We start from the raw sequence: 15,395 nt of genomic DNA on the forward strand, positions 1-15,395 counted from the left end.
GTGCTATCTCAGTGTTTTAGTTTGTATCTCCTTAATGATTTATGATGCTGAACATCTTTTCATATGCTATTTGCCATCTATATGTCATCTTTGGTGATATTTTTGCCCATTTTTAAATTGGGTCATTTACTTATTGTTGAATTTTAAGAGTTCTTTGAGTATTCTGGATACAAGTCCCTTCTCAGACTATATTATGCAAATACTTTCTTCCAGCATGTGGTTCATCTTTTCATTGTCTTAACAGTAAAGTCCCATGTATCAATTTTTTTCTTTCATGGATCAAGTCTTTGGTATTGCATCTAAATTACTTTGTAACTTACAAATCTATCATGCTATTTATACTAGTTATTAATGAACTATTATATAAATTGCCAAATAATTGTCCCCCCTTATCTGCAGTTTCACTTTCTGAGGTCTCCGTTGTGTCAAGTGCCATCCAGAAGCAGATGATCCTCCTCCTGATTTAGAGTCAGAAGGTTAATTAACAGTAGCCTAATGCTACATCACAATGCCTACATCATTCACCTCATCATAGACATCATTTCATATCATCATGAGAAGCAAGGTGATTACAGCACAGTATTTTCAGAGACACAGAGGAAGTAAGATCATATTCATATAACTTTAATTACAGTATATTGTTACAATTGTTGTATTTCATTATTATTTGTTGTTAATCTCTACTGTGCCTAATTTATAAATTAAAATTTATTGTAGGTATGTAGGTATAGGAAAAAAATACCGTATATATTGAGTTTGGTACTATCTATGGTTTCAGGCATTCACTGGGGGTCTTGGTATATATTCCCTATAGATATGAGGTGAAGACTATAATAACAGAGCTATTTTTATAAAAACTAAGTCTTTCACAAAACTCCATGAAAGCAAGTCCTTAAGAACAGCTGTTGTTATATATAGGTAATGCATGTCTAAAAAAACAAGAAAAGTCATTGTAAAAACCCATGAAGATCTTGCACTCCGCTTTAAGGAAACCAAAAAGCAAATCCTACATGACGTATTATAGACATGATGTGAGAAAGATGCAGAAAGATGATGGAAAAACTCCACCTGGTTGACTCATATTTGAAGAAAAGGTTCTGCCTCTAACTCAAAAGATAAGTATATTAACGAATATTTAAAAAATTATTACATTTAACTTGAAATAAAATGTTTAAAAGTGTATATTTTAAATCCTGTTTAAAATCTGATTTAACCAGTCTGATCTCTCCAAATCAAAGGCTTCCTTACCTCATACTGCTGAACCACGTGGATCCTCATCTCCTAAGGAGGAACCACTCTATCTGTCCCTTACGCAGGAGATTAAGTCCTCGTTAAATAAGATCTGCCATTAGAACCATCTAAAGGCTCTGGGGGAAAAAGAGAATGTCAAACTGACAGGTCTTCCCTCCACTGTGCAAAGTGAATTCTAGAGCCTTGAAGGCCACCATCATTTACAAGAAGCCACTGGAAATTATCTTAGCAATCCTAAAGAGTAGCTAATTCTACCTTGCCTTAAAATCCTATTTTCCTTGGTCACCCCTGAAAATATATGCCTTGCTAATCATTTATGCATTTCCATTTTCTCATCTTAGAACACTTAGTCTTCTTTCAAACTCTTTCAAGATGCTACCTCAAACTCCCAAATATTGGTTAATAAAACCTACTAAACCCTCAATTACTTCATGAAACATTTTTTTCTTTAAAGAAGCTGCCTTACCCTGTTAACATTCTGAAGCACAGCCAGTTCATGCTCTCAATCCCATATATCTTAGTGTCAGAACATGGAATCTATGGTCATTCCAGCCCAGTGTACTTTCCAGAGACCATAGTTCCTCTGCCTTCTCACAAAATCTCCTGTTTCCTTGAGGATCAGGCCATCTGCCCATACCACCTCTTATCACTCCTCATTACAGTTATGTTAACAAAAACGTGGTTACTACTTTGTCCACTGAAAACATTGATGGCATTTTACTCAAAATCTTCTTTCTCTACTTTCTACCGTCACTCTTGATTTCAAAGACAATCCATCTAATATCTGGACTTCTCAGTTCCTTGGCCTCATCTTCAGAGAGATTTCTCACTCCGTTACTAAAACCTCCCATCTTTCCAGCTCAAGTATTCCCAACATATCTGTTCTATGATTTCTCTGAGATTTTCAACCCATCAACAAGTTTTCTTTCTTCCTTTTTAGAAACCCCCTGTCTTTATTTCCTTCCCTATCTAGTTTATATTATACAGGTGTTCATTTCTTTACTCTGTAGATAACATACTAAGTTCTTGTTTTACTGTCTTTTCACAGCACCTCCTGGAAAACACACAATCCTGTGAAAAATTAACTGCTTGGCTTTTTATCTATATCACCCAGGCAGCTGAATATTGGAAGGAGTGGGGGGACAGAATCACTTAATCAAGCAGTCTGCAGTGCTGTAAAATCCAGTGAAAACCTCAAAAAGGACCTTTATCCCTGCCTGGAAATCTTCCTCATTACAACAGCTAGCTCTCCAATTCTCCAAAAGACTTTTTACCTACTCCATAATTCTCAACTATGTCCTTCTCTTTCATTCTTAGCATATGACTCTACTTTCAATTCAACTCACTACCACCAAATCTGAAAAAGGACCTACATCTCCACCTGTGCCTTCCCTGTTATGATGGAAGATGTGCCTCTTTTCCTATCTTAAAAATAAACTCCTAACCCTAGTCTGGATTACATTCCTTTCTCCTTTTTTAGATATTATGTACCACTGACTAACCATCCTTTCTCTCTCGTGTACCCTCCCCTCCTTCTCAACTTGCAGTCTCTCTCACTTTAAAGAAAAGATTCTCATAGCTTAAAGAAGGAGAATAATCTGATGATCTCCATAGATGCAGAAAAAAATTCACTAAAATTCAATATTCATTCATGATAAAAACTCTTAGCAAAAATCAAACTTAAAAAAATCAAACTTAGGGATGCCTGGGTGGCTCAGTGGTTTAGTGCCTGCTTTCAGCCCAGAGTGTGATCCTGAAGTTCTGGGATAAAGTCCCACATTGGGCTCCCTACATGGAGCCTGCTTCTCCCTCTGCCTGTGTCTCTGCCTCTCTCTCTCTCTCTGTGTGTCTCTCATAAATAAATAAATAAAATCTTAAAAAAAAATCAAACTTAATGGTGAGACATCAGCATTCTTATCAAAGTCAGCAACATTCAACACTATTAAAGATTCTAATTAGAGGAAAGAGACAACAGTGAAAATTGGTACAAGAATTAAGAAGAAAAACGATTACTTTTATAAGCAGAATATACGATTGTCTACACAGAACGCCTTACAACTAATGGTTTAATAAGATGGTTAGACATAAGATCAACATACAAAAATCAAGTAGTGACCACTTTGAGAATGTAATGGAAAAAGATCCTATTCATATGGTAACAAAAACTGTTAAAGAAGCTAGGAGTCAATCTAATAAAAAAAGGTGTAACACTCTTGCTCAAAATTATAAAACGTGATTCAAAGATCTAAAAGAAGATCTGAAAAAATTAAGAGATAGACTTGGGTTCACAAATGAAAAAAATCAATACATACAGATGACAATACTCCTTAAATTAATCTGTAAACCCAGTATGTTTCCAATCAAAATTCCAAAGGGGTTGCCTGGCTGCTCATTGGTAGAGCATGCAACTGTTTTGGGGTTTTGAGTTTGAGACTCACACTGAGTGCAGAGGTTACTTAAAAGGAAAATATATATACACAGACACACACACACATATTTACATATTCTTAATATATAGAACTTGACCAGCAAACAAATTTTATTCAAATGAAAGAACAAAAGGAAATGGCATGCTAGGGCAATTGTGATGAGTGCTTCATAATTCATTCAGATGACCAAAATATATTTCTCAGATTTATTTGATCTTCATCCACAGTTCCTGAAAACACTTTAGAGCCATAAAGGTGAAATGGATATACTGCTATTAATGAAAGTGATTTTGATTTACCCCACTGAAGGGCAGGCAGGACCAACCATGTGACCACAGAGTTGGAACTTTCAGGCCCCCCAAAAAACTCCTCCCACCTCTGGGGAGAGGGGTAAGGCTAGATGTTGAATCACCTAATGCCTGATGACTTAGTCAATCATGAATTTTTAATAAAGACTCCATAAAAACCCAAGACAGTTTTTCACTCCATCTTTTCAGAGAGCCTCTACACTTAGGGAACCAGAATGCTTCCACCAGGTGTCATTGAGTTGGGACTCAAGCTTCTTGAGGATAGAAGCTCCTTTGTTTTGTAAATTTGATACGGTGAGCATTTATTACTTCTATAATTAAATAATTTTTATATTAAAAAGATTTTACTTTAAGAGTACTGTTAGAGTCATCTGTTCGGGTATAGGGGTCTTTCGTGACTGTAAAAATTTATCATGGGTTAAATCTTATTTTTATTTGCACTATGTCAGAGTAGCAGTTACTAGTTAAGCTGTACCAGTTTTGAGGTAAATGTGCTGCCAACCACAAGCATGTGAGGCTGGGTCTTATCGCTGAAGGGGGCCATTCAAATGACTTTCTCAGAGAATCCATATCAGAATGACTTTGCTAGAGTTCCCGCATAACTATACGGAAAGTATAATAACTTTGTCTTAGTTAAGTAGAATATATTTTGATGTGAGAAATCTGGTCCAAATTGTCATTTTTAATGAGTCAGTTTCTTTTGATTTTTTTTTGTAAAGATTTTATTTATTTATTCATGGAGACACAGATAGAGGCAGAGAACAAAACACTGCTAGCATTTGGGGATATTCCCTTCCTGTATATCTTTATGGGGGAAGTACTAACTATAATTTTTACTGGTTATAAAAATTCATTGTAGGCATTAGAAGATCTCAAACTTCAGAGTACTTAAAAGGTCACTTGGGTTGATTCTGAGTGTATTACTAGCAGGACGTAGCAATCTGTTGTTTTCCATAAGCCCTACATGATTCCTGTTCAAGAAGTTCTGCATCAAACTTTAACGTGGGGCATCTGGGTGGCTCAGCCAAGTAAGCATCTGACTCTTGATTTCGGCTCAGGTCATGATCTCTGAGTCCAAATATAAGTCTTTGTGGACAGCTTAGATTTCTTCTCAGAAGTAGAATTTTTTTTAAGGGTTTTGTTTATTCACGACAGACACACACAGAGAGAGAGAGAGAGAGCGAGGCAGAGACACAGGCAGAGAGGGAGGGGCGGGCTCCATGCAGGGAACCTGATGTGGGACTCAATCCCGGGTCTCCAGGATCACACCCTGGGTTGAAGGCGGCACTATACCGCTGGGCCACTGGGGCTGCCCCCGGAAGTAGAATTTTTGTTCAACAGGTATAAACATTTATTTTAAGGTTCTGAATATATATTGCTGAATACAGGGCAAGTCTTTGGAAAGCAAGTTATTCATTTGAAATACATGTAATTAAAATGCAATTATTTAACGAAAAAAAAAAAAAAAGAAGAAGCTCCTTTGTTCAGGACCTCCCCCTATTTATCTCTTCACATGGCTGTTGATTCATATCCTTTAATAAGCCAGTAAACAAAAGTGTTTCCCTGAATTCTGTGACTTAGGTCAGAAGCACAGGTAAACAGCCTGGGCCTTGACTGTCATCTGAAGGGGGAGGTAGAGGGTAATTTTTGTAGGACTAAATCCTCAACCTGTAGAATCTGATGCTATCTATGGGTAGACAGTGTCAGAACTGAGTTGAATTCTCAAATACCGTACTGCTATCTAACACTGGAACTGGATCCAGGAACCAGGCAGTATAGAGGATTTTTCTTATATTCTAATAAAGAGATTATTATGAGGTACAGTTATTTAAAAAGTGTGGTTTTCGTGGAGAGGGAGACAAACGGAACAGAGCAGAACTCAGAAACAGTCCTTCACACTTATGGACACATGATTACAAATCTCATACCATCATTCAAATGCAAAATCCATGTTAATTAAATATAAAAGACAAAATTGCAAAGCCTTTAGTAGAAGAAAACTCTCTTTACAACCTTGACACAGAGAAATTTTTAAAAAGCATAAACTATTTTTTTTAAAAGCCAATATAGGGATCCCTGGGTGGCGCAGCGGTTTGGCGCCTGCCTTTGGCCCAGGGCGCGATCCTGGAGACCCGGGATCGAATCCCACATCAGGCTCCCGGTGCATGGAGCCTGCTTCTCCCTCCGCCTGTGTCTCTGCCTCTCTCTCTCTCTCTGTGACTATCATAAATAAATAAAAAAAAAATTATAAAGAGGGTTTCTTTATAAAAAAATAAATAAATAAATAAATAAATAAAAGCCAATATATGGGGTGCCTGGGTGGCTGAGTAAATTAAACATCTAACTTTGGCTCAGGCCACGATCTCAGAGTCCTGGTATCCAGCCCCGCATTGAGCCTGGCATAAAGCCCAGCATTGAGCCCTACATCAGGCTCTGTGCTCATTGGGGAGTCTGTTTGTCCCTCCACCCTTCCTCCCACGTGTGCACTCTCTCTCTCCCTCTCATTCATAAATAAATAAATAAATAAATAAATAAATAAATAAATAATCTTTAAAAAGGTCGATATACATGATTATGTTAAGAATTTAATAGAAATACTATAACTAGATGAGAAGATAATTGAAACGTAAAATTAACAAAGAATTAGTATCCAGAATACATAAAGAACTCTAGTAATCAACTGGAAAAGGAAAAATAGGGCAACCCAGGTGGCTCAACAGTTTTAGTGCTGCCTTCAGCCCAGGACCTGATCCTGGAGACCCGGGATCGAGTCCCACATCCGGCTCCCTGCATGGTCCTGCTTCTCCCTCTGCCTCTCTCTCTCTCTCATGAATAAATAAATAAAATCTTTAAAAAAAAAAAAAAAAAAGGAAAAATAATCTTACATTAAAATGGTCTGGTCAAGCAGGTAATTCAGAGGAGTAAAAGACCAACCAACAAAATCAGATGGCATAAACACCCATGAAAATATGCTAATCTCATTAGTTTATGAAATGAAAAGTGAAAATCTCAATGAGATATCATCTCATACCCCTCAAACTGGCAAGCAAGGATTGACAAAAAAGTGAAGAAAAAGAAACTTAAAAAAATACTGCTGATAAATGTATAAACTGAAAAAACCACTTAAAGCCATCTGGTAATATGTGGTAAAGATGAAAAAAGTATTTTATTTGTAGATATACAGTGTAGAGAAACTTCATATACAAGCAGACACATAAGGACCATTTACAACAATAGTTTGCTAGCAAAAATAGATACAGCCTAATTGTCAACTCAATTAAAAAAGAAAATCATGGGGGGATCCCTGGGTGGCGCAGCGGTTTGGCGCCTGCCTTTGGCCCAGGGCGCGATCCTGGAGACCCAGGATTGAGTCCCACATCAGGCTCCCGGTGCATGGAGCCTGCTTCTTCCTCCGCCTGTGTCTCTGCCTCTCTCTCTCTCAATCTCTCTGTGACTATCATAAATAAATAAAAATTAAAAAAAAATTATAAAAAAAACAAACAGCAAGTTATAAAATTATATTCAAAAGTATGCTTTTTATCTAGTTTAAGAATGTAAAATAATGCTATATATGGTTTATTAATATATGATATGTGTGTGTAGAATCACACAAATACATGTTAAAAGTATAAAAACAGGGGTGCCTGGGTGGCTCAGTTCGGTAAGCACCCAACTCTTGATTTCCACTTAGGCCATGATCTCAGGGTTGTGATACTGAGCATTACATTGGGTTCCATGCTCAGCACAGAGTCTGCTGGGATTCTCTCCTTCTCCCTCTGCTCCTCTCCCCACTTATGCACTTTCTCCGCCCCCCCAAAAATCTTTTTTTTTTTTTAAAGTATAAAAACACTCACTGGATGGGAAAACAAAATCAAAATACTATATTTTAGAGAAGAAGGCAGAGTAACGGAACAGTTACATAAAGGACTTAACTATCTGTGGCATTTTATTTCTTTAAAAAAATCTAAAACATGTATAAGCAAAATGTAAATAATAGAACTAGACAACAGGTATAAGTGTTTCTTACATTATTTCTGTTTTCAGTATGTTTGAAACATTTCATGTCAACAAAAAATTGAAGAGGCTAAAAATCATTTCCTATTAATCTCCAGTTCACATTATTTCTGTTTTCAGTATGTTTGAAACATTTCATATGTCAACAAAAAATTGAAGAGGCTAAAAAACATTTCAATCTCCAGTTCCTATTCACCTCTCTCTCTTGACTTTTCCAAATTCTTTGTATGAGTTTTCTCTACTATTCTATTTTCTCACTTCTAATTCACTCCTCTTAACACTGCAATATGGATTCTGAGGCAATCATTATACTCAATTGCTCTCCCCAAGGTCATCAATGATATCCATGTTTTAAATCCCAAGGTGCAGGGAGACCTGGGTGGCTCAGTGGTTGAGCGTCTGCCTTCAGCTCAGGGCATGAACCTGGGATCTGGGATCGAGTCCCACATTGGGCTCCTTGCAGGAAGCCTGCTTCTCCCTCTGCCTGTGTTTCTGCCTCCCTCTGTGTCTCTCATGAATAAATAAATAAAATCTTTAAAAAATGTATTATTTAAAAAAATCCCAAGGTGCATTTCTGCCCTTGTCTGACATCTTTGCAGCTTCTAACAATGCTATCCACTCCCCAGACCCTCCTACAGTGATTTTCCTCTCTCTCAGCCCTCAGTCTCTTTCACCAAGACTTGCTCCTCCATCTCTTAACATTAGTACAGCTTAGGTTTTGTTTGAGCACTTCCCTTCTCACTCCTTACTCACCCAAACGGACTCATCTAATCTTTAACCTCATTTATCTAATTTTGTTTCATCTATCATCTATATTGTAAATACTCAAATCTTTATCTTCAGGCTGCCCTTCCTCCAGATTAATATAGCCAAATGTCAACTTCAACTATATTATTCAATTTGCTAATCTCAGTACAGTCAATGCAAATAAACATTTTCTCCTCCAACCTTAGTGCTAGGTTTTCAGATCAATCTCTCATTGATTGTACACACAAGTACAAATGCTGAATTAAAAAAAAAAAAAAAGTCTTGGGACACCTGGGTGGCTCAGCGGTTGGACATCTGCCTTCAGCTCTGGGCATGATCCTGGAGTCATGGGACTGAGTCCCACATTGGGCTCCCTGCATGGAGCCTGCTTCTCCCTCTGCCTGTGTCTCTGCCTCTCTCTGTGTCTCTCATGAATAAATTAAAAAAAAATTTTTTTTAAGTCTCAGGAGGAATAAAGAATTGAAAGTTTAGCAGGCTAATAACTCTGATAAGAAAATGAGTATTTAGAGAGGTAAACAAGTATAAATACCTTTTGGCTGGAAGTATATTTCTCGATCTTAAAAAACCTAAAACTTTTATTTCGATAGACTGATGGGGCAAGGGAAAATAAATCAAACCCAAGAGTATACACAAGGTGGGAAAGGAATCTAATTGCAAATTCTCCACTAATAAGCTGAGACTTCAAAGGGCTATGTCCTCAGGGTGAGAATAACCAAAAGTTTTCTAATCCTTATAGATCTTAGAGCTTAGTTTTGGATTGCCTAAGTGGTTTAGGAACTCTCAAGCCTTAAACCTGGACTAAGTTGATCCCAGATAAACTGCACTCCCAGGGCCTGGCAGAAACAACTATGTTTTCTCTAAAAGAAATTATCTCCACCCTAGGCTTCAAATTCCTATGAATAATTCTGTTAAATAAAACATAACACATAATCAAAGATAATCACACACACAGAAAACATTGTAAAATGTATAAGAACCAACAGAGCAAAAGCTCCAGATCCACAAAGACCTGAAATACCGGGACCACTAGACACAGACTATGAAAAATTTGTTTCTTGTGTTTGAAGAAGTAAAAACTAATTTGAAAATATCTGCAGAGAGAGGTGCCGGAGTTGTGCAGTCGGCTGGGCATCCGACTCTTGGTTTTCACTCAGGTGGTGATCTCAGGGTCGTGGCATCAAGCCCCGGTTCATCGGAGGGTCTGCTTGTGATTCTTTCCCTCTCCCTAGCCCTTTGCCCATCCCCCTGCTCACACGAACTCTCTCTGTTAAGTAAATAAATACATACATACATACATAAATACATAAATATTTAAAATAAAGAAAAGAAAAAATATCCGTAGAGAAAAGTAAATTATAAAAAACTACACAGCAAGTTTCCTAAAGAACCAAACAACTTCCAGAAAAGAGAAATTAAAAATTCAATGGATGTATGTTGACTTAAACTTACCTTTCACAATATATTAAGTCAAATCATGTTGTATACCTCACACTTGTAGGTCAACTGTGTTTCAGTAAAAATGAGGGAAAAAGAATCTCTCAATAGACATGTTTAACAGCAGATTAAATATAGGTGAAGATGAATAGTTTATTTTTGCTTTTGTCATCAAAATAAAAAGCTTTTGCACAGTGAAGGAAACAATCAACAAAATTTAAAAGGCAACCTACAAAAAGGGGTATTTGCAAATGACATACCTTTAAAGGGTTTGTTTCTATAAAGAACTTATAAAACTCAATATCCCAAAAAAGTAATCCAATTACAAAACAGGCAGAAGACACAGAGGTAATTTTCCAAAGAAGATATCCAGATGGCCAACAGACACATGAAAAGATGCTCAGTATCACTTATTATCAAGGAAATACAAAACAAAACTATAATGAGATTTCACCCATACCTGCCAGAAAGGCTAAAATCAACAACACAAAAAAACTACAAGTGTTGGTGACGATGGGAAAAAGAATGCTCCTACAACTGTTGGTGGGAATGCAAACTGGTACAGCTGCTCTGGAAAACAGTATATAAGTTACTCAGGTTAAAAACAACTACCCTGGGATGCCTGGGTGGCTCAGCAGTTGAGTGTCTACCTTTGGCTCAGGGCGTGATCCCAGAGTCCCAGGATCCAGTCCCGCATTGGACTCCTTGCAAGGAGCCTGCTTCTCCCTCTGCTATGTCTCTACCTCTCTCTGTGTGTCTCATGAATAAATAAATAAAATGTTTAAAACAAACAAAAAACCACAACTACCCTATGATCCAGCAGTTGCACTACTAAGTATTTACCCAAAGAATACAAAAATACTAGTTCAAAAGGACACATGCACCCCAATGTTTATATTTATAGCAACATTATCTCTAATAGCCAAACTGTAGAAACAGCCCAAGTGTCCATTGACTGATGAATAGAATAAGATGTGGTATATATATATATATACACACAATGGAATGTTGTACTCAGCCACAAAAAGGAATAAAATCTTGCCATTTGCAATAACATGGATGGAGCTTAGAAAAAGACAAACACCATATGATTTCACTCATATGTGGAATTTAAGAAACGAAATTGATGTTCATAGGGAAAAAAGAGAGAGGTAAACGAAGAAACCAAACTCTTAACTCTAGAGAACCAACAGCGGGAGGTTGGGTGGGTGGATGGGTTAATAGGTGATGGGGATTAAGGAGTGTACTTGTGATGAGCATGGGATGATGTATGGAAGTGCTGAATCACTATATTGCACACCTGAAACTAATATCACATAGTATATTAACTATATGGAATTTAAATTAAAAACTTAAAATAAATAAGTGTAGGTAAAGAAAGAACTGTTGAAATAGATAACAGGTCAGAAGTAATAAACCAGAATAGAGCTTGGAAAGACAAAAAGATGGAAAACACAGAAGAGAAAGTAAAATAAAGTGAGAGTCAAATCAGATGACAGAAAACTTGATTCTGAGTTTAGAAAGATAGGAAAAAATGTAGCAGAGCAGTATTTGAAGAGAGATAGCTGAGATTTTCCAGAAATGATGAAAGACACCAACCTAGATTCCAGAAGCCTAACAATTTTCAAATAGGATAAATAAGAAATCCATACTCCACAAACCATAATGAAAGAAAGAATATAATGAGTTCTCATTTCTCCCTCTAATGGCATTCCCTAGAAGTTAACAATTTAGTGAGCACAAAAGGAATCTCTTTCAATCAATCTCATACTATACCTCCATCACTGTTCCCCTCCTCTGTAATAATGTCCAGTAGTCTCTCAAAAGCATTTTCAAAAGCAACAATTTTCTGGATTGCTCCATTGCTTCTGGTTAGTGCCTGCAGTAGTAATACACCCTTACGGAGAAAAAAAGATAATGTTTAGTAGAGAACAACTTTTATAAGACATTTAAAAACCACAGATTTTAGAAGTGCAGAAATTTCACAGAGGTGAGCAGTATGCCTCTCTAAGATTATAGATCTCAAAGGGACAGGGCCTAGACTAGAATCCATGTTTACCAACTCCTAATTCCATTTCCTTTTCACTGAACAATATAAATATGCAACAATTCTTACATATTCATCAATCATTACTCAGCTTTAATTGTGGCCTGAGAGAGCTGGGCACAATAATGTGTCTCAGAGATGCTTTTGTATGTGCTTCACAATAGCAATGGTATGAAATTGTGAATTCAATAATATAAATTACAAACATCATCACATTCTAGAACAGAATTCTATTCTCCTGTAATTATCTGGCCTCTAAATGCCCAAAACTTGATTCTGAGTCAATAGAAAAAAAAAAAAAAAAACATAAAGCAATTCACAGCAGTCTTTGCTTCTGATTCTTAGTTTTTCTTAACTCCCTTAAGCTGGATTTAATTTATATATTCTGCAACCTCTTCAATATCATTCAAGAAAAACTTGCTGTTACTCATTTCTATTTATTTCACCATTAAATAACAAGTATTTTGTAACAATACCATTTGCTGCTTCTTTGAAACCTCATTTTTTATGAAAACCGTTATTTTTTTTTTTGAAAAATGGTATTTTTTAGGGGAAAAAAGGCAGATACAAAAAAAAAAAAAAAGGCAGATACTTGACAAAAAGAAGAATAGCAAAAGAGTAGTTCGGAAGCCCTAAAAAAGGCAAATTAGCTTATTGGGCAGATAAGTATTCATATAAGACAAAAAAAAAAAATTAAAAAGCCCATGGCCTTCCTAGACTTGTTCTACTCATTTTCCTGACTGCCAAGTCTCAAAAGTGAGATGAAAAAAAGGTAAAAGGGGTTATTTTCAGATGTCAAATTCTCCCACTTAATGCTGCCAACTCAAATTTAACCACTAACAAAGGGGGGAAGGAATGCTGTAGAAAGAACACTAAGGCTGAGTTAGATAAAGTAGGTTTTAAAAATGGTTGTCCTAGGGCAGCCCCAGTGGCCCAGTGGTTTAGTGCTGCCTTGAGCCCAGGGTGTGATCCTGGAGACCCGGAATTGAGTCCCATGTCGGGCTCCCTGCATGGAGCCTCCTTCCCCCTCTGCCTGTGTCTCTGCCTCTCTCTCTCTTTCTGTCTCTCATGAATAAAGTCTTTAAAAAAAATAAAAATAAAAAAAAATAAAAATGGCTGTCTGTACTAGTTGTGCAACCTTAACTAGATTACATAAATTCTGAATCTTAGGGATGCCTGGGTGGCTCAGCGGTTGAGCATCTGCCTTTGGCCCAGGGCGTGATCCCTGAGTCCCAGGACTGAGTCCCACATTAGGCTCCCTTCGTGGAGTCTGCTTCTCCCTTTACCTGTGTCTCTGCCTCTCTCCTTGTCATGAATAAAATCTTAAAAAACAAAATTCTGAGTCTTAGTATACCCATATGTAAAACAAGGATAATATCTTTGTCATAGGATTTTTATTAGAAGTAAAGGAGATAGGGGCACCTGGGTGGCTCAGCGATTGAGCATATGCCTTCGGCTCGGGGCGTGGTCCCATGGTCCTGGGATCAAGTCATGTATCGGGCTCCCTGAGTGGAGCCTGCTTCTCCCTCTGCCTGTGTCTCTGCCTCTCTCTCTCTCTCTGTCTCTCATGAATAAATAAACTATTAAAAAAAAGTAGTAGTAGTAAAGGAGATAAAAAAACTTCTATGGAAGCTACCAGGTTTATATGTAAATGGCACTTATATTTTTTAAGTTCTAAATACACGTTTATTTTTTCTGACTAAAGAGATACACTGCTCTAATCAAACATACCCACTAAAACACTATTAAGAATGAAAAGTATGGGCAGCCCCGGTGGCTCAGCGGTTTAGTGCCGTCTTCAGCCCAGGGCCCGATCCTGGAGACCTGGGATCAAGTCCCACATCGGGCTCCCTGCATGGAGCCTGCTTCTCCCTCTGCCTGTGTCTCTGCCTCTCTCTCTTTCTCTCTGTGTCTCTCATGAATAAATAAATAAAATATTTAAAAAAATGAAAAATATACTCATCAGTCATTTAAATTTAAAGTGAACACCAAATCCTTATTTAAAAACTGGTAATTAAAGGCATTTATCTGTTTATTCTGCTTTTCATGTATGAACTATACTTCAGAGTAACAAATTAGACTACTTGATGAAGTTCTTCTTTGCAGAAGATTATAGCTTAAGAAGTGTGAAATAATGATAGAATTATAGAAATCATTGTTTTGCAATGATAGAATTATAGAAATCATTATTTTGCAACTCTCAACAAAATACCGATTAAAGCAATAACTATTAATGAATGATCAGATAGAACTTATAAATCTGATGTAAGGTTGATAGAGAATTTACAATGGAGAGATCCAAATCAAATCCACTGATCACTAAAAGTGAGACAGCCAGATATTATGTTTCTTTGTGTGTTGAAAAATTAAGTTCACTGTATCATCTAGGAAATATCTCAGCAAAGAGGTGAACCAAAACATAATCAAGGCCTTTAGATAAGTTAGCAGACATAACAATCAGATGTAATGTGAGAACCTTGTCTGGACCCCGATCTGAAAAAAAACTGTAAAAAATATCTTGGACAAATGCAAAACCTGAATATGAAATGGTTCTTATTGAAACTGAGGACTAAGACATCATGGTTAACTTATTATGTGATACTGGCATTATAGTTCTATCAGAAAATATATATATAGCATGTATACTAAAGTATGCAATGGCAAAATTATATTGCTTGTTTCAATGCTTTTAAACATTCCAGTCATAAATAAAGGACAGTGGTGAGAGGAGGGGTAGATGAAACAAATATAACAAAATCTTGAAAACTGATAGGTTTAAAGGGCAGGTTTGTCTGTGTTCTACTTTTGTGTGTGTTTACATTTCTCATAATAAAAAATTCAATAACAGAACTACAGTCTATCACCTAGAAGTGAGCTGGTATCTCCTAGAGTTTTTCAATCTTTTTTGATAATTTTTAAGCACTAAGTATCCTAAATAAATAGGATAGTGTCAGTGCGCCTATAGTAAATGACCAACTAATTCTCTGATCCAGATAAAAATTAAGGTTTAAAATATAAAACATGGGCCTAAGAATCTTTAATGATATGCACCCAGGGAGGCTACTCAATGGTGACAACTATCACTGAATACAACTAGAAAGTTGGTTAAAAAAGAAAAAAGAAAATAATTTTTATTTTATTTTT

The 15,395-nt window shown here is 36.7% G+C and overlaps 1 protein-coding gene across 11 annotated transcripts in view; it reads right to left on the reverse strand.

Annotated features, from left to right (window-relative positions):
* Positions 1-15,395, reverse strand: part of USO1 (USO1 vesicle transport factor) — a 91,537-nt gene that overhangs the window by 28,567 nt on the left and 47,575 nt on the right. For all 11 annotated transcript variants that reach the window (XM_072745448.1, XM_072745447.1, XM_025992974.2 and 8 more), the window contains one exon: positions 11,981-12,101. In XM_072745448.1, coding sequence (XP_072601549.1) covers positions 11,981-12,101 — 121 coding nt within the window. The remainder of the gene's footprint in view (positions 1-11,980; positions 12,102-15,395) is intronic.

The sequence above is a fragment of the Vulpes vulpes genome, unplaced genomic scaffold (assembly GCF_048418805.1).
Source record: "Vulpes vulpes isolate BD-2025 unplaced genomic scaffold, VulVul3 u000000899, whole genome shotgun sequence".
Lineage (NCBI taxonomy): Eukaryota > Metazoa > Chordata > Mammalia > Carnivora > Canidae > Vulpes > Vulpes vulpes.